Below are 19,107 nucleotides of genomic sequence, written 5' to 3'. Positions count from 1 at the left end.
TTTTAATTTAATTCTTTAATGTGTGTATAGTAAAATTGATTAACTAAAATATCAAAGTGTCAATTGCAGAAAAAATACATTTGAACAGAACACCAGAGAAAATATAAGAATAATGCAAAAGGGCGCAAAATATTACTAAGTAAGTAGAACAGTAAAAAGGTTGTGAAGAAAGGTAGGGAAATGTAGAGCCCATCCCTCACAGTAATGTGGCTACTTGAATCCACATCAAAAACAGTTGGCGAAACTCAGGCTGTCGCATGAATACAAAATGTGTTCTTTCACAATGAACAGATTTGTATTGCCAAGTCTGTTTGTTTATATAGAAAATCATATATGCCAATGTCCTCTTATATTGGATGAGCGTGCTGGTCTAGTCTAGTGGCCGAGTGTGGGACTTCGGTCTGTGAGGTCCCAGGTTCAAATCCCATCGTATCACCAATGGAATTTACTCAAGCGATAATGCCGCATACCCTAGATCTAGCCTGCGATCCCGGAGTCGTGCCTAACGTTCCGAGACAAAAAGAAACTTCCTCTTTTATTGATAATACGTGTTAGTTGCATACATGATCCATAACTGGGGTTTCAATAATAATAACGAAAAATCAATTATTTCTTTTTACCTGGCATTTGTTTAGAATTTTTTTATCAGAATGACTTAAACATGTAAAGAATTATAAACAGAGTAAAGATTTAAGGATAGTTTATACCTATGAGTTAAAAAAAATATTTTATATTTCCTTTTATGTAAGTTTTGTTTAAATAGCACTGACATATACTAAATACAGAATTATATGAATTAGAACAATGTTTTTACTGGCCCCATTCTCTCCAGTCCAAGGTTTGTGGACGACAGTTTTAAGTGACGTTTTAAGAGGCCATAAAGCAAGTAGAGGATCCCCTTAGCCGTAGAGAGGGCCTCTTCAAATATTCTTTCCTAGGCTTTTCCAATGAAGAATCCGCATTACGATGAATATTGAGTTAATTTTGATTTGTCACAACATTAAAAGTAAAATGGCTTTATCTTCTTTATTTTCACAGCGTTCCCGAAGTTGTCCAAACTGGTTTTTCCTCATGTTAGTTACCAGCATAAACAAATTTTTCAAAGCGGTAATTTTTTTTGGTTGAATGGCAATACATAAGCGGAAGCATTTTGGTAGAACTCTTTGTTATAATTCTTACAATGTATGTGATACATTATTTACGAAAAAGAATATTAATTTCAAAATCAACAAATGCTTTTGAATTGTACGGAATTAAAGGGCTTTGCTACGATTTTTTTGTACGTTATTCTGAGGTGTTTTATGTTCTTAGCCATTAGGCTATACATACTTACAAGCTATTAAAAACTCTGAGTTTTAACAAATGTTTCAAGTTTTGTTATTGAATTAACGCTGTGTCCTTCAAATGGACAACTAATTTAGGAAACAATACCAGGACGATGCTAATAATTTTAGGTAAGAACCCAAATGGACGACAATTTTTGTTGCTCCATGTTTGTTAAATGGTTTATATATATAATTAGACGCGCCCTTACATATTGCACTATATTTACATATAAAAGGCGTAAATTTTATCATATTACAGCCCCCGATTTCGATTTCTTAGACACTAAAAAATATAATAAAGAGGTGTAAACTATTTCATTATTCTTGAACCAAAAATATGTTAAAATTGGCTACAGTTCAAACTTTTTAAGTAACGGTTTTCCTTAATTTTAATTTATGAAAGATTTTTTGGCATACAAGATTTATTAAAGTGTTCCCGAAAGCTGGACAATGTCCCAAAATTAAGTCAGCCGTGCGACGGAATGAAATATCCCTCTTTCAATATTCCGCTGCGCAAGAGACTCTGGTTTCACTTTATTTTTATTCGACTCCTTTTATTGGCAAATTCTTTCAAGACAAGTATTACATTATTGCTTTTAATGTCAAATGCATTTAAAGCTCCCTTCGCAGACTTAGAAAGATATCCACTGCTTTGTACATGTTCAAGACAATATTATTTGTTTACGGTAAATGGTTATAATTAACGAGCATTACAAATGAATATTTAATTTTTATTGAATAGTGTTAGGTCATGATAAATTATATGTGTGTATTTACGGCTTAAATCACACCAAGATTTACGATCACTAAAGGGGTTTATTTTTTTATTTTTATTGATGTAATAGTTGATTTGACTATATTTCCTTATAGAAATACTGACCTAAGTAACACTTTCAATTGTTTTATCATGTATCTACTATTCTTGAATCTATTTACTTGATGAGTTTAAACTGAAATAGCTTTGAAAATAAACTTCCAGATATTACATTTTAAGTTTATTTAGTAGATGTTGTGCACATTTTAACATAGTGACATGAAAAGTGAAAATTACTATTTTCACATATTGTAGCCACAGTAGTAGCTATTAAAACACCTCACAAAAATGCAATATTCACAAAGGCTAGTATAGAATGAACTGAGTTTTCTCTTAGGTTTTAGTGAGCTGAATCTTTACTGACTAGTATTTGTTATTCATAGAATGTCGTTCCCGGTACTGCCTGTAGTGGACACCCTTGACAAGGGTACAAGTGGCAGTGTAAAGGTAAGGGCCATCCGAATCGCAAATACTGCATAGGTCTAATACATTCCACCGCATTTATTGAACACGTAAATTTATGTTTTATTCTGCAAAAATATGCCATTTTGAAAACTTAGATCTATACAGATTGGGTAAAATAACTTGTCGTATAAACAACACTATTTAACAATAATACAAAATATGTAGGTACTATTTAAGCTTGTTAGATTTTTAAGTATAATTTAAGTTTGTACCAGAAACGACACTCTATACCGATGTTTTCGGCTATGGTTGAATGCAAATTCTCGATGACAATTCGTATAATTGATTGTTGTAACTCTGCACACGTAGAGACTCTGTATTGGTTTCATTTCACATTCAAACGTGACTTGCATTGTTGCATGTGTGTTTACGCTATACAGAATATTGAATAGCATACTTCGACCTATCATGAAAACGCTAATAAAAGAATGCAATAAAGTGTATTAGTTTCTAGAAAGGTCTATACAAATAATAGTGCGACATTGTTCTGAAAAGGAGAGAAAAAATTGGATTGGAGTGTCATATCGAAATCGATCACCACTTACCATATTTGATGTATATTTACCGTCTTTTAAGTGACGGTATAAGCGTAAATATATTTTTTCGGTGTTATAAGAACTTTCTTTTATTTACTTTCCTTATTTCAAGGAATCAAATTATAACTGTATTGTTTTAACCAATATATTTTTAAATAAGAAGGTACTATAGACAATTCGACTAATAAAGTAAATATTTAAAATTTATTATAGACCTCCTAACAAAGATGTTAAAATGATGGTTAAGATGATAACATGTGTATTATAAGCACAATACATAACGTATAATATTTTATAGTATATTTCACTTTTGGCATTAACATATTTTATGAATTAATTGTAATCGTTTATTTTTCCATTATCGTTCCACTAAATGCAACTAATTCATTTGAATTCCACAAAAACCAATACAATCTGGGATATGTTTTTATCGCAATGCCATTACGGCTATGAATATTAGCTATTATTTATTTGAAAGCCTATAATGGTTATGCATTAAGAGAAAATTTATTTTCGACGTATCACGCTTCAAACTATAAGTTTAAACCAACCAGGGTTAATTGTTTTATGATAAAAAATTAATTACCTTTCAACCAACCATTTACCTTTTTTTATGTATTAGTAATGACTTTAATTTCAAAGTAGATAGCTATACTGTATATTTCCTTTTTACAGTAAAGGCAGTATAAAATGTTTGTGACTTGGGGGTAAAGTGTTTTTTTTTATTTTTAATTTTTTTTTGGCCTAGGTTGTTTGGCACGAGCCCGGATTGTTTTTTACGTTACCACAGACTAGAACTAATGGTTGTGGCATTATCAGTTAGATCAAATCCTTTGGTGATTTGGCGGGATTTGAACCGGAATTTCAGGAATCGCGGTCCCGCGCACAAACCACTAGACCAGCACGATCCTCCAATACTTCCCAGTAAAAAAATAGGTAGCACGCCGAACAACAACAACAAGTTAAAGGAAGCGTTGTCAAGGACTTATTTATGTTTATGTTTCTCTTAGCTAGGTTCCACATCATGTATTTATAAATATAATAAAATCATGTTCAGGTTTGATTCACTCTACATGCACAGGCCAAATACCCCTAATACTGTTGAATGTAAACTTAAATATAGCAGCAAACCTTATTTTATAAATACCATTATACAAGTATACTTTATTTGGGATAACAAATTTGAGTTATTCACGATGTGGTCTCTTCACGAGAAAAGCTGGTATAGACAACTTGAAGATAGCCCAAGTGGTCATATAACAGTAAGGGTCCCCTGACCACTAAAGTGTCCACTGCACAAAATGTCTTTCCAACTGCTTTAATATTTATACTGACTGTGTTTTATCTCTCAGTCTACGTTATATATTTCATAAAACATACTATTTGAAATCACTTTTCATGACAAAAGCGTGTAAGAAACTTGAAATCTAGTTTGGTTGTTATTACTTTCTGTTTTCCTAATAATATAAAACGTTTTTCCCAAAAATACAATACAAAACAAAATTACCAATCAATTGTATATTATATTTTTACTGTGTTCATGTAATTAGTTGTATGAAATGCTAATATGGATTTATTATTGGAGATTTTATTAAAAAATACGGTTCTTTTTATTTTGAGGTTTTGTGTGCACAAGACATTTGCGTTATTTTTAGACAAATAACCGCTAACACTGTGAGTAGCTGGAAAACCACCAACATAGGTTTTTAACCTAAGGTATTTATTGTTTTTTCTTTTTTTCATGTGTGTATTTTTGTGTCTGTTGTTGTATGGAAAAACAATAAAGATTAAAAAAAAATTCATTATTTTAATACAATAAAACTTTAAAATTATAAAAAGTATATAATCAAGTAAAGTTTACAAATTAGTACAGCCTTAGATAAATTAAAATAATAAGTGGATATCAATATAATTGTTTTTAAATATATTATAAAAAATATATTACATTTACATTGTAAATAAAATATAAATACTAAATATATTCTCACATTTACTGTTAGTTTTTCTTCTATTTAAAATACTAATAGCTATATACCTAAAATTATTACACTATTACAATAACATAAATTGTAAATTGTTTCCATTTGGATATCTATGATACAAATTCTTCTAAATTACATATGTTGTACAATTTGACTAAGACACTGTACTGTTGTTGTTTCTGTTGCGTTATGTTCTACTGCAGTCGTAGCTCTGGTGCAAAAGTAGGGTTTATAACTTGGTTAAGTAACTTCATTCTTAATTGCACTCTATCGATCTATATCATTTTAAACATTCGCTTCACTAAATTTTCACCCTCACGCCTTAATTATCAAATGTTAGCAATATTAAAAAACTTTGTAACTGATAGTATTAATTACCGAGTAAAATTGCATAATAAAATAAGGTTTATTTTATGTTTATTATAAGTCGTTGCATTATTTTTTTGTACACAATACTAGTTATTTTCCAAGCCCAACTGAATAACAATAATTAATTACTGTGCTTATTTTAAACGTAAATTTGTACTTCACTAGTAATTATTTTAATTAGAGGTGACTTGGAATTACTCTTCGTTTAGCATTTTTTATGTCCCAGCCTAAGCGACTAATTCCGACAATTTCTACGTAATATCAATGTACTAACTTGTAGAGTATTAGGCCTATCCATCTTTATTTTGAAATTTTCCTCATATCAGTATACAAATCATAAAATCGGTATGGTTGATTACCCGATGATAGTTGAATTCAAACAGCTTTAACAGCCCAAATTTGAAGATTATGTAAATTATGTAAATCATTCATATTTTTGTGTACATTCTTTAGCTAAATTATAATACATTAAATCATTAGGTACTTACATCTTGCACCCAAGCCCTTTTTAGCATGCATTATTTAAGACATCAGTGGTAAATCCTACTAATTTGATGTAAAGCTCACAATAATATACTAAAAAGATAAAAACGAAATAGCATTCGAACAAACTACTACAGAAAGGACAAGTATAAGGGACAATGACGCACAGTATTGCCACATAAAAAGAACAGTAAAAAGAATGTGAAGAAAAGTAGGGAAATGTAGAGCCCATCCCTCACAGTAATGTGGCTACTTGAATCCACATCAAAAACATTTGGCGAAACTCAGGCTGTAGCATGAATACAAAATATGACCCTTCGCATTGCACAGATTTGGTAGAGTCTTACCTTTTATAAGAAAAACTTGAAAGCAACGTCATCTTAAAAATAGAGAATATTAAAATTTTTGTTGATGTAGGATTTTCTTATTTTAATTCTTTTGACATGTTTACGATTCGTTTTAAGGATTTAGAAAAAAAAAACAATATAAATGATATTTCTTCTACCAAACTAAGTACACAGTTAGGAGTACAAGTAATTTATCTACTAACTTATATACACAGTTAAGCTGAAGCGAGTTCAGTAAATTTGTTAGACTATGAACTAACAACAACATTTACCCGTACAAAACGCGTAACGATATTGATTTTTTTAAGAATAAGATATGTTGAAACATTTAATGTTAATTTTAAATGTATGTGTACCAGAGAACAGACCAAGTCTCTATATTTTGACAATGTACACAGTGTGACACGATTTTAGTTTATAACTAAGAAAGAAATATGAGACTTTGCCAAAATGTGAAGTAAGGAAATTTGCATGCACTGCCAACTTTCTCTTTAGTGATAGATTTCCCAAGCAATTATTAAGAGACACAAGAATTACATGTATTCAATGTATAAAACTAGTAAATTGATTAAATTAATATATATTTTATTGTTAATTATGTTTCGAAACTAATTTAAAACCATATATGGGTTTAAACTAGTTAAGCAAACTTAAACATAACAACATAACATGATAAACTCATCATATAACATAATAGCCTATATGCTCATTAAAATTAGAAAACAAAATTTAATGATATTTTATTTCCTGCAATTTAATAAAGACACTGAAACTTTTGAAACGTAACATTTAAATCCAAATTCTAACACAACCTTAAAATTTATGAAAATGCATAGGAATGTCATCTCAATATTTTTGAGCTTGTTATATTTACTTTTTATATGTTAATTATTACATGGCCTTTTGTAAATAATTTTGATAGTGAATAAATTAAGGATCAAGAGATATATTGACCCAAGTCATATACGGCAGAAGATTTTTTTATGACAAATATCACTATAATATTACTATACTATATATACTATACTATTACATAAGTGTTTATTATGAGGTCATGTCATGTTTTTTTTTTTGTAAACTACACCAAAATTTAAATTAATTATACAAGTATCAGTACACAAAAGTGATTATGCATATAAATATATTTTGTTTTTGTTATAACATGGTTTTAATTCTACGCTTAACATGACTGTATGTGGTTTATTAAAAACAGAAATAATAAATTAATAAAAAAATATAAAACATAACAGATAGCTTATGGTGAGAAATTTCTAATTGCAGCTTTGCCCAGTCAATTGGATTGATTGATGGGTTTCTCTTTTAAACAAAAGCTTTTGAAACTGGTTTTAGTGAGAGTGCTTAGGTCATGTTTTAGTTTAAGCTATTCGCTTGATATAAAATAAATGAATTGCATTGAGAGTTTTTAGTTTTTGTGAGATGTTTTTTTAATCTTTTTGTTGTTTCCCCTTTAAGGCTTAGACTTTTTAGCAGCTTCTGTCTTTTTATATGATCGATTTCACAGATCTTGCTGAACCAAATTTATTTTAATACTAAAATTTACTTATCCACATAATATGTTTTCCAAAAACAAAAGTAATTTTATGAAACGAAAGTATTTTTACAAAATAATAAATTACCATCCAGGTTAGCTTGAAATTTGTTAAAAACATTCCTTATACATATTCCTAATACATTTGAGAAATCTTATAATCAATTAATGAGGTGAAGACGCAATTTAGGTACTTTAAAGTCCCAATATTTAATTAACTATATATTATTTAATTCGAATTACTATTCAACTAACTATTATGATACCAATAAACGAATACATTTATTTGAACAGTGCCACTTCAAACTGAGACGATAACATTCAAATCAAACAATATTTCAATCGAAAGCAATAAAATACACTAATGATTTTACATAGCAGATAAAACCTTGAATATTAATCTTGGTCATTGTAACAATAACTTTTACCACCGGAACACTACAAATTACCAGACTGATCGTCGTCCTAGAAGTTGGGGCGTTATGTGCAAACTGTAATTGGAATAGTGGCATGTACACAATTGGAGAACGAAGCCAATAGAGTTCCGAGTGTAGTTAGACTCTAGTGCGCGTTCAATCAAGTTAACAGGCTGTTAATTAAATTGTAGTTATCGTTCACAGACCGGGTCTCGTAGCTGGCGCCAGAGTGGTGTAAACCATGGACGAGACTTTGTTGTTTGGTCAATTTAATATTGATTACATTTACAGCTTCTAAATTGTATAGAGGAATATTCTTCGACAAGATAAATTATAAACGTTAGCTGCAATTTGTTGTCAAAATGATTTCTCATTTATTCATTATTATATATATGTGATTCAAGTTAAAGCTTGTAACATTTGCAAAAGGAATTTACTAAAAAGACAGTATACTGAGTTCACAGCTTAGGTTAAGGGTAAGAGTATCCTGTGTAATACACACTTTTATTTAAGTTGCTAGGTGAATGCCAATTGAAAAGCTCATGGTAGAAAATCGTTTGGAAAAATATATCAATCAATCAATTAATCAATAAAATTATCCTTAATTTGTTTTTTACACAATATACTGTACATGAATATGAATGATCATGAACCGATTTTAATTTTCTGGTATATTACAACAATATAATACACTATTATCTTACCTGTTTAAAATTATTGTAATATGACGAAAACAATAGATAAATCGTAAGTTATTTATAGCTACGTAATAATAAATAGTTATATAGGTGTTTTTTTAAATTAAAAATTGATACGCTACGTTGTTAATTATTTGTGTAAAACAAACACAGCTTTCTTAATATATACTGGTTACTATCCATAAATATCTACTTTGCAGTTGCGTAAAGTTCAAAGAGGAGTAAGATAGGAATCTGTAACGAGTTATTCTAGGAAACAACAAAATGTGAGAGCTTTCATCTGTAAACTATATTCTCCTTTCAATATGAAGTGTTAGTTTTCAGATACATTTACTTGATTAAAACATGGTAATCCACAATTCAAAGGTTTGAATCTATGACAATAACACTTACCATTATATTAGATTGATATTATATAATTGTATTATATTATACATTGTATTATATTATATATTGTATTATATTATATATTATATGATAATATAGTTTTAGTGCTATTAAATGGTGAATCCAGTTTTGATGAACAACGCAATGCCGTTATTACTTATTCTGTTGCGAAATCGAGTGTCTATATAGTACAACAGTTTTTTATAGAGCATCCAAAAAACATAGTGTCTTAGAATTACGTGTTTTGATGTCAATATTGTAACAGCATAACAATAATTTTACATGGTATAAAAAATGATAAATTATATTTTTAAACAGAACCGTTCCTACAATGTTGGCTGAACTTCTTAACAAATTCGCAAATAATACTTAAAGTGATGTGTTAGAAGTTGGCAAGCGGGTTAGTTGTTTTCTATGACCTAACTGTGTGTTAAAAAAAAGTCTCTAACTTTCCAACGTTCCCTAAACTTCGATTTTAATTGTAATTTTTGAAGAAAATCTCATAAGTAATAGTATTTATGGCATTTATTTACTGTTTTTCTTATAAAAGAGAACCATTTATCGAAAGTAGATTATTCCGATTTTTTTATGGATGGTGAAAAAACCACGTTTAAATATTCCTTTATATACTAAATATCCTTACCCAAATCTAACGTAAAACTAAAAAATACGGGATCCCCAGTTAGAGTTTAAATTAAATTTATGCACATAGACAACTCGCACAAAATATTTTACTTATTTTACATTTAATTCCAAAAAAGCCCGCATACGAGTTTAAAAGCACAGTTAAGGAGATTAAAGTAAACCAACTCAGAGAGGATGATCATGGTTTTGGCAGAGTGGAATCACCACATCTCACATCTTGCAGCTGTTGTGGTGAGGTGGGTAGTTGATGGGGGATGATGGGATGTGGAAAGGGGGAGAGAGAGTGAGAGCCCCCCCCCCCCACTGAGCACTCCCCTCTCGCCTACACAGTTGGGTGTCGGGTCTCTACGTCGTCAGTTGTGTTCGGACCTCAAACCGAAGTGTATTGAATTCGGGTCCGGGTTTCAGTTCAATTCGCAACAGCCGTCGTGATTGGACGTATGGCGTCAGTGTTCTTGTAGTGGAACTTCCTATGGTGAGTGGATAAATATAGTTTGTTTGATATTAAAGCCAATAATGATAAATGTATTATTTTTAATAAAATTACAGGTTTTCCCTAAGTGCGTGATTTTAGGATCAAAAATCTATTTTCATACATAATTATAGATGACGGTAAAGTAAAAGTATTTGACGGGGTAATTTATACAAATTATTATGTGACAAATGCTTATTTAGTATGACTACCAAAATATGCGGTAAATTATAACTGATTTCATATTTTTAATTAAAAAAAAATTATAATGATATAGCACTCTTACACATTTCAATTATAAAATCATTATGTTGTATGTTGTGTTATATTACCTACAACAATTCGCAATTAACAGAACTACTTGGTTCGATAGGTATTGCAATATTTACACAGACCAATTGAATTAGCAATTAAGGAGTAAATTGTGTCGAGCTCTACAATAAACAGGCAATCATAGCATGTGTAATTAACCTGATTGAAAGTTGATATTTTGTTGCAATTAAACCTCATTTTTGCGCAACAAACATAATTTTCACATTTATGTTTTTTGATGCTAAGGTCGTAGATGTTTTTCTTAATTTTTTATCACTATACTATGAGGCAAAATTTTATTCTTAATATTCATAGTGTTTGTTCATTTGGGAGAATTTTCCTATGCGTGTCAGGAAAAAACTGATTATTTTAAAATAAATAATAAAATTGTATCTAGCAATGCAAAAATTAAAATTTTAATACTGAGAAACATTTTTTGTATACAAGTTTACAGCTTATTTAATAAAAAAAAGTTCCTATAACTCTGTATGTATTAGTGTACTTAGTGAAAGGCTAAACGTGTTTTGTGGTTCATATATCTTAACGGCCATTAACAATGCAGAGAGCCTGTTATAAATAATGCAAGAGAATTGAAACTCTGCCAGAGGCTGTAGTGAGTGTTGCCAAACGCTGAAAATGAATCAGCGCAGGTCGTTTTGTAATTACTTATTTTCCTAAATGGCTTTTTTACATTTACTATGTTGTAGCCAAATCCAGTAAGGATATTGAAAATAGGATAATTTATATATCAGTATAATTTATTTGGTCTATGTCTGAAAATTAATTTAGAAATTTTTTTTCCCTACTGTCACCCGACAAAGATGGGCTTCCTTGCAAAAGATTATAGTAAAGTACGCCTTACTTTGGCACACACAAGTATTCAAACCAAACAATACAAAATAGCGTTCTTTTACTATACACGTAATCCATGTACGATTGAAAATAAGTTTCCTGTTGCAGAAAACCTAAGGACTCAATAGATAATAAATTTCAATATAAAAAAATCAAAAAATTTTAACCCCAGGTAAAGGGATGTTTCCTATTACAGCATATTTGCCTTTGCATTCCATAACTTCTTGGAAAATAGATAAAAACGATACTCCGTGATGTATTACACCGTTTTACATATTTTCGTTATTTATACATGTAATGTGGTCAATTGGATATTCACTTTTATTTATTCCAGGCTCTAGGCTGGGATTCTTTTTCATATTACTTCAGGGTAGGCCTTGAGAAAAACGCTTACCTATGCTTTACTATGGCACGTCAGCTATACCTCCACTACCGATATCTCCCCAGGAGTCGTACAAAGCAATACGAGGCAAATTTCCTGCTTACGATCGCAGCAGATGTACTTACTTACTTGATACTTACTTGATACTTGTGTCCTTAATCCTTGACCGACAATGTCGGATAGATTGCGTCAGAGACACATTAACATACTATTTATTTACATATTATTTAAAACTAATATTTACAAACTTCTTACTAAACAAACTATTTATTAATTGAGCTGTGGCGATTTGATTTCCTAACTGATTTCCTACTGTAGTGCTGTTTTCAGCTAACTTTTAGTGGCACTTCCCTTAATTCCTCTAAAGAGTAGAGGGGTCTATTAACCAGATGGCCCTGCAGTACTGCCCTGAATTTATTCCTGTCTAACTCTCTCACTCTTTTTGGCAGCGTGTTAAAGATCTTAATTGCTGAGCGAGGGTAGCTTTTGATGGAGTGGCTAAGCCTACACCGCGGCAGATCAAGGTCCTGGGCCTTTCGAGTGTTATGGCTATGCTGGCCTTCCCTCATATCAAAAAGGTGGAGGTTATCTTTTAGGAGTAGCAAACTGCTTAGGACATATTGGCTGTGCACTGTTAGCATGTACAGTGACAGCCTGGATATAACAATGTTATCAACAAAAAGGCTAAGAGACTCAGGCATAATTAATTCATTATGTAACTCAACTCTATTTCGATAGAGAACCGTGAATGTGAACTTAGAACCGTGTACGAGTTTGAGCTAATATACGGTCTGTTCAGTTTGTTACAGCTTTGCCACCAATACGTTATCAGACAGTACCAAATTCGCTAGTAAAGTACCGGTATGGATCATAAACATAAACAAATGACGTTTTTGGCAAGAAATAAACATTATTTAACATTATTTAAATAATGGAACTGTCCAAACCATATGTGAATGATATTTAGTAATGGATTCGGGGCAAAAAACTTAATTTTGTTGATGTTTTTGATCCATACCGTTATTTTTCTAGTATTCGTGCAAATACATCAGTTAACTTTTTAAAATAAAATATAATATAGGCAATTATATGTTACACGAATATAAGAACTTTAGCGGTTTTATGTACATATTCTGTTTCTAATATCAACTATAAAACTTAAACTAAAAGAGTAATGAACTATATCGGATAGTAAGAAGAAAAATATTGTTAGGTATGTTCAAATAGTTTGCTTTGACTGTAATAATATTTGTATTTATAGTACAATATTTATTATTTATTCTCATAAAAATATTTATTGCAATGTTTAGTCTACGTGAGTTAGTTCTGCTATGGACTAAATCAGCACTGAATGTTGTTGTTGGTTGGAGCTTGCATCTGTTTGTATAATCAAGTGATCATTCAAGCACTTCGTAGTGTGTGATTATGTACGTAGTGACTAAATATGTTATTCACTAACACGTTGTGTAGGTTAACTCATTATGTTATCCAATATTTAACTGTTAATGATAATTAAATAAAATCTTAGCTAGAAATAAAGGTTCTAGTATATTCACAAAAGAATAAAACAAACTAGTAAAAGAAAGAACATTTTTATCTTATTGCCATCTCAACACTAAAACAAAAACATCATAACAAAAACATAAACCATATGCTTTTAACAAGACAATATAGAATAGAATATTAGACATATGATCCAATATCACACTTCTCCCCCTTCAGATAAAGCTCCGCTTCTCTTACGTAGCTGGTCTGCGTGTTTTCGCTTCAGAAGTCCACCAACCCTGACTTGGTATGATAGCTCACCAGTTCTTGATGCAATCACTCCTGGATTCCAGCCGGCACCTATTTCTCTCTGCACCCAGACTTCTTCCCCCTCAGAAAATTCTCTACGTCTACTTTTGCCATCGTGATACTCCTTTTGTTTAAAAACTGATTCTGCTATCACGTCTTTCACCGTAGGCTTCAAATTGTCCAATGGAGATCGAAGTCTTTTGCCGAAGAACAGTTCAGATGGAGGTTTGCTCGTAGATTTTTGTGGTGTGTTTCTGTAGGCAAACAATAGCTTCGCCAACTTTTGTGTTTGATCTTGCCTGTCACCTTTGCTGGACAAATATCTTGACTTGAATGTTTTGATGAACCGTTCAACTTGGCCATTCGTCTTCGGATGATATGGTGTACTGCAGACATGTTTTATCGCGTTATCCTTGCAAAACTTCTCAAATAGCTCTGACGTAAACTGTGTCCCATTGTCCGTGACTATCATTCTAGGAACTCCATAGCGAGAAACCATTCCCGTAACTTGTTCACTGTACTGGCAGCCGTAATAGATCTAACCATTGAAATCTCTGGCCATTTAGAAAATGCATCTACACCAACTAACCAATACCACCCATCAAATGGTCCAGCATAATCCAAGTGTAACCGTTCCCATGGACCATATGGTACATTCCACGAGTACAGAGGTACCTCCGGCTCCCTTGGACGGTTCATCTGACACCCATTACAAGTCTTCACATACGTTTCTATGTCTTCGTCAATCTTGCTCCACCACACATAGAACCGTGACAAACTCCGCATAGCTTCAATTCCAGGATGTCCTTGATGTAAAACACGTAGTGTTTTCTTTTGAAGGGTCTGTGGAACCACTATTCTATTTCCCCACATCAGAATTCCTTTCACAGAAGAGAGTTCTTCCCGTCTGTGAAAAAATGGAGACAAATATGAAAGATCATTAGGCAACTTTTGTGGCCATTGTGATTCCATAAACATCATTACCCGCTTGCAAGTCTCATCTTTTCTAGTCTCTTCTTGCAGTTCCTTTGATGTCAGAGCCATATCGTCTATCTTTTCCTGAACCATTAGTTTTGCAGACAACTCTTCTCTTGATGGGAGGTCACTCTCGCTGGGCAGTCTAGAGAGTGCATCCGCCAACACATTGTTCCTACCTTCTATATACTTTATATCAAAGTCGTAGTTGTTTAAGAAAATAGCCCATCGAACCAACCTGTTATTCATCGTCTTGGTCAAATCCCGATGTTTACCAAATATTCTCTCTAAAGGCTTGTGGTCACTAGTTAAGGTAAAATGTCTGCCATAAAGATACTGGTGGAATTTGACCACTCCAAACACGCAAGCAAGTGCTTCCCTGTCAATTGATGAATATCGCTTTTCTGATTCCTGCAAAGTACGCGAAGCAAATGCAACTGGTCTTTCTACACCATCGTGATCAGTTTGTAGGATAATTGCTGCTACACCAACCTCCGAGGCATCACAGGATACTGTTATGGGCAAATCATCTCGGTAAGGAACAACCGTTGCATCTTCTGCAATCAGATTGCGTGCTCTGTCAAACTCCTCTTGTTCTTGGTGATTCCACACCCAAGAAGTCTTAGAACTTGTTAATCGGTGTAATCTTGAACAAAGACCATGAAGATGAGGAATGAACTTCTCATAATAGTTGATGGCTCCCAAAAACGCTCGAAGCTCTTTCTTGTTTGTTGGAGTCTTGGCTTCCTTTAATGCCTTTACTTTATCTTCCCTAGGATGTATTCCATCTTGATCAATTTTATGCCCCAAATAGTAGACACTGTTTCGACCTAACTGACATTTTTCTTTCTTCGCCTTTATCCCCGCAGCTTCGAGACGTTTCAACACTGTTCTGACATTGCCCAGGTGCTCTTCTTTGGTTCTTCCACTGACTATGATATCGTCTATGTTCACCCCAACCAAAGGGATATCACTGAGGAGATTTTCCATGAAACGCTGAAATTTGGCTGGAGCATCAGTTAAGCCAAATGCAAGGCGTTTGTAGCGGAAATACCCCATATGAGTAGCTATTATTAAGTAGTTTCGATCTTCCTCTGCAACCTCTAACTGTAAGTACGCATCTTTCAAATCAATTACAGTAAATAATCGACCTCCAGCAATTTTGTTTGTCAAATCAGCAAAAGTAGGCATGTGATAAACTTCAGGCACAATCGCCTTGTTCACGGTAACCCTGAAGTCTCCACAAATCCTAACCCTACCTCCTCCTTTGTTGACATTTACAGTAGGCGTTGACCAGACTATTGCTGTTTCACTTGGATCAACCTTCTCTAAGACTCCGCACTCAACTAGTCGGTTCAACTCATTCTCTACGGAGTTTTTCAAAGGAAAGGGTACTCTTCTGGCTTTCAGTGCAATTGGTGGAAAATCGTTCTTTACATGTATTCTAGCCTTTACTCCTTCAATTTTGCCCAATCCATCAGAGAAAACACTATCAAATTCCTTCACCAATGATTGGACTTCCTCTTCCGTAATATTCACATTATCATTTGTTACATTGTTTGATTTTACACTTACTTCAGGTGGAAGTTTCATTCCAAATGATACCATCCACGGAAGTCCAAACAATGGAATGTCATCTTTTTCCATTACTGCCACTGGTAATTTCCTAGTTTCCCCATTCAAACACACTGACACATAGCATTTGCCTAAACATGCTAACGGTGTTTGACCATAGCCTGTCAACCCGGAGAGAGGTTTAACCTGGGGCTTACCGAGTTTCTTCCATAATGTCTGCCCAATTGTAGAAATTCTAGCACCAGAATCGAATTCCATAAGGCAGGGCAGTCCATTCACATTCACTCTTATTGAGGCACGTGGAGTTCTGTTTGAAATCTTCTTAAGAGCATGAAGATCAGATTCGACCCCATCTGAACTGTGCTCACCATCGGAATACTTCGTGTCAATTTTACTGACAAACTTCCTTTTGCACACCCTAGCAAAATGTCCTATCTTCCGGCATTTGAGACACTCTTGGCCTTTTGCTGGACATTTCTCCTTGACACATTTATATCTGCCACAGTTCTCACATCCATTCACTTGACCAGTTGTTTGCCGCTTCTTGACAAAACATACGTTCGATGTAGTACTGGCATTCACCTCGTTTCTGGCACGCTCCATCGACCTGGCCAGCTGGAACACTCTCTCTGCCGTGACAACACTGCCACCGGTCTCTACACCATCCGGCCAACGATGCCTTACTTCCACTTCAAATTGTTCATTGAACACCCCTGCGATGAAACGATCCCGGATCCGTTCATCCAAGCCTTGGCCATACCGACAGTGTTTGCTTAATTTCTTTAACCGGGTGAAATATTCTGTGAAGGACTCACTTTCATTCCTAACGGCTCTTTCAAACTCAAAACGGGAAGCGAAAATCGTTTGGTTTGGACCATACAGTGTGAAAAATGCAGTCTTAATTTCTTCATATGAACAAGAATCAAGGTTCTTCGGGATGAAATAATTTTGCATCTTCTGGAATGGTTCACTTCCCACATAAGCCAGTAGTAAGTCTTTTCTCGCCTCCTTACTACGCTCATCTGAACCCCCCAACCCTTTCACCCGACAAACACGTTGAAAATGTTCAATGTACTCTTCTGCTGTTTCTTCACATTTGTATTTCTCAAAGACAAACTTCTCCATTTTCCTCTCCAACTCACTGTGAGACTCTTCATCAACTTCCCTATCACTCTTCTGCTTCTTTCTAGACATCCTCGTCGCCAGTGTAGTATATTCACAAAAGAATAAAACAAACTAGTAAAAGAAAGAACATTTTTATCTTATTGCCATCTCAACACTAAAACAAAAACATCATAACAAAAACATAAACCATATGCTTTTAACAAGACAATATAGAATAGAATATTAGACATATGATCCAATATCACAAAGGTATACCTACTAGTTGTTTTCGTATGGACATGTTCAGTTGTTCATCATGAGTTTAAGTATGTTTTATACTTAAAACATTATGTTTTATACTTAAAACATATGTATCTATATATTAATAGTTTAATTTAATATATGCAATGGCTGTGCGAAATCACATAATAGTGTTTTCTACCTGAAAGTTCTAATGCCACTCTCAACGTGTTACCTGATATAAAGCTATACTTTTTGCGTAAAACTGACACTTTTAACAAATATCAGCCATTCAAAATATGTTTATTTTATATCATTACCTCGTCAACCAACACCCAAAAATTGTCATATTTGGTGTAGTTTGTGTACTGCATGAGAACTTCAAAATTGAATAATTCACCCTGATTCTAAGAATTGTTTAACGAACTTAATAGATGGCTAAAAGCATTGTTAACTATATATAATACCTAAGGGAGTATGTTTTATCTATGATAATACTTAGACATTAAATAACATACCAAGAGTATAAACAATGGTTTTAGAAGTAAATTTTTGAATCATCGAAAACATTTTAGGGTGTATATTTATTTGATTTGATTTACTTGAAGAATGTTTAAATTTGCACAAACAATTTGCTTATTAAGCAACATATGTTTAAATGCCTTTACATATGAATAAAAACTTTCTGTGCGAAGGTAGCATATTTAAAATGAAGGTCCAGTTGATGTTAAGGGAAAGTATGAAATGGTCATTTGTGAGTCAAAAGCTGCTCTTGTGAATACAAAAATACCTGCTGAATGCTAACTCACTTATTCTTGCAAATCATTGCGTTTGCATTGGGATTTTCATGTGTGTTGTCTCTTGGGCATTTTACTCACAGAGAAATACTCAAATTCAGACTGATAATATTCCCTTTCATCTTTCCATATTTTATATGTTTCCATGGAATATTTGTTTATCGCAGTATTTTAAATTTAAAAAGCTTGATATTAAAACTAAACTATTAACAAAGATTTTTTTTTATAAATAATAATTAGTGAAAAACCCTGATTCATCCACAACCTAGCAAACGCTTTAATAAATATTGCAGACACTCTATTTACAACCATTTATTATTTTGAATCAAAAGTTTTATACTTGAACGATGAAATTGTTTATTTTCACGCTTTAAATTTGCTATTGTTTGTTGATAACAAATTATTATTTCATTATTTATAATTATTTATTTTATAATAGAAATTTGGGATGGTTATTCTTTTTTCATTAAAAATAAAGTAGTGGCCTACAGGAACATGTTTTTGTGAGAAAAGTCCCATCTAGAAGCTTCCTTATCATTATAATAGGGTGGGTAGGGTAGAATGTTTCATAGCCTAACATAAGGGAGC

General features: G+C 32.6%; 3 protein-coding genes across 3 annotated transcripts in view; 1 reads left to right on the top strand and 2 right to left on the bottom strand.

The window, feature by feature from the left end:
- The first annotated feature begins 10,358 nt into the window (after window positions 1-10,358).
- Window positions 10,359-19,107, top strand: part of LOC128987777 (LHFPL tetraspan subfamily member 6 protein-like) — a 38,020-nt gene continuing 29,271 nt past the window's right edge. Inside the window, exon 1 of the mRNA XM_054408795.1 lies at window positions 10,359-10,491. The gene's annotated coding sequence lies outside the window, so the exon portion shown is untranslated. The remainder of the gene's footprint in view (window positions 10,492-19,107) is intronic.
- On the bottom strand, window positions 13,737-14,300 carry LOC128985026 (uncharacterized protein K02A2.6-like). Its single transcript, XM_054404400.1, has one exon. The coding sequence runs from the start codon at window positions 14,298-14,300 to the stop codon at window positions 13,737-13,739; it is 564 nt and encodes a 187-aa protein (XP_054260375.1).
- On the bottom strand, window positions 14,297-17,572 carry LOC128985024 (uncharacterized protein K02A2.6-like). Its single transcript, XM_054404399.1, has one exon. It carries the CDS (start codon window positions 17,570-17,572, stop codon window positions 14,297-14,299), a length of 3,276 nt encoding a protein of 1,091 aa, XP_054260374.1.

Source organism: Macrosteles quadrilineatus, unplaced genomic scaffold (genome assembly GCF_028750875.1).
Source record: "Macrosteles quadrilineatus isolate MER2022 unplaced genomic scaffold, UCM_ALF_1.0 Scaffold_2__2_contigs__length_208266976, whole genome shotgun sequence".
Lineage (NCBI taxonomy): Eukaryota > Metazoa > Arthropoda > Insecta > Hemiptera > Cicadellidae > Macrosteles > Macrosteles quadrilineatus.
The sequence above is the reverse complement of the archived record's forward strand: the minus strand, read 5'-3'. Positions and strand labels throughout refer to the sequence as shown.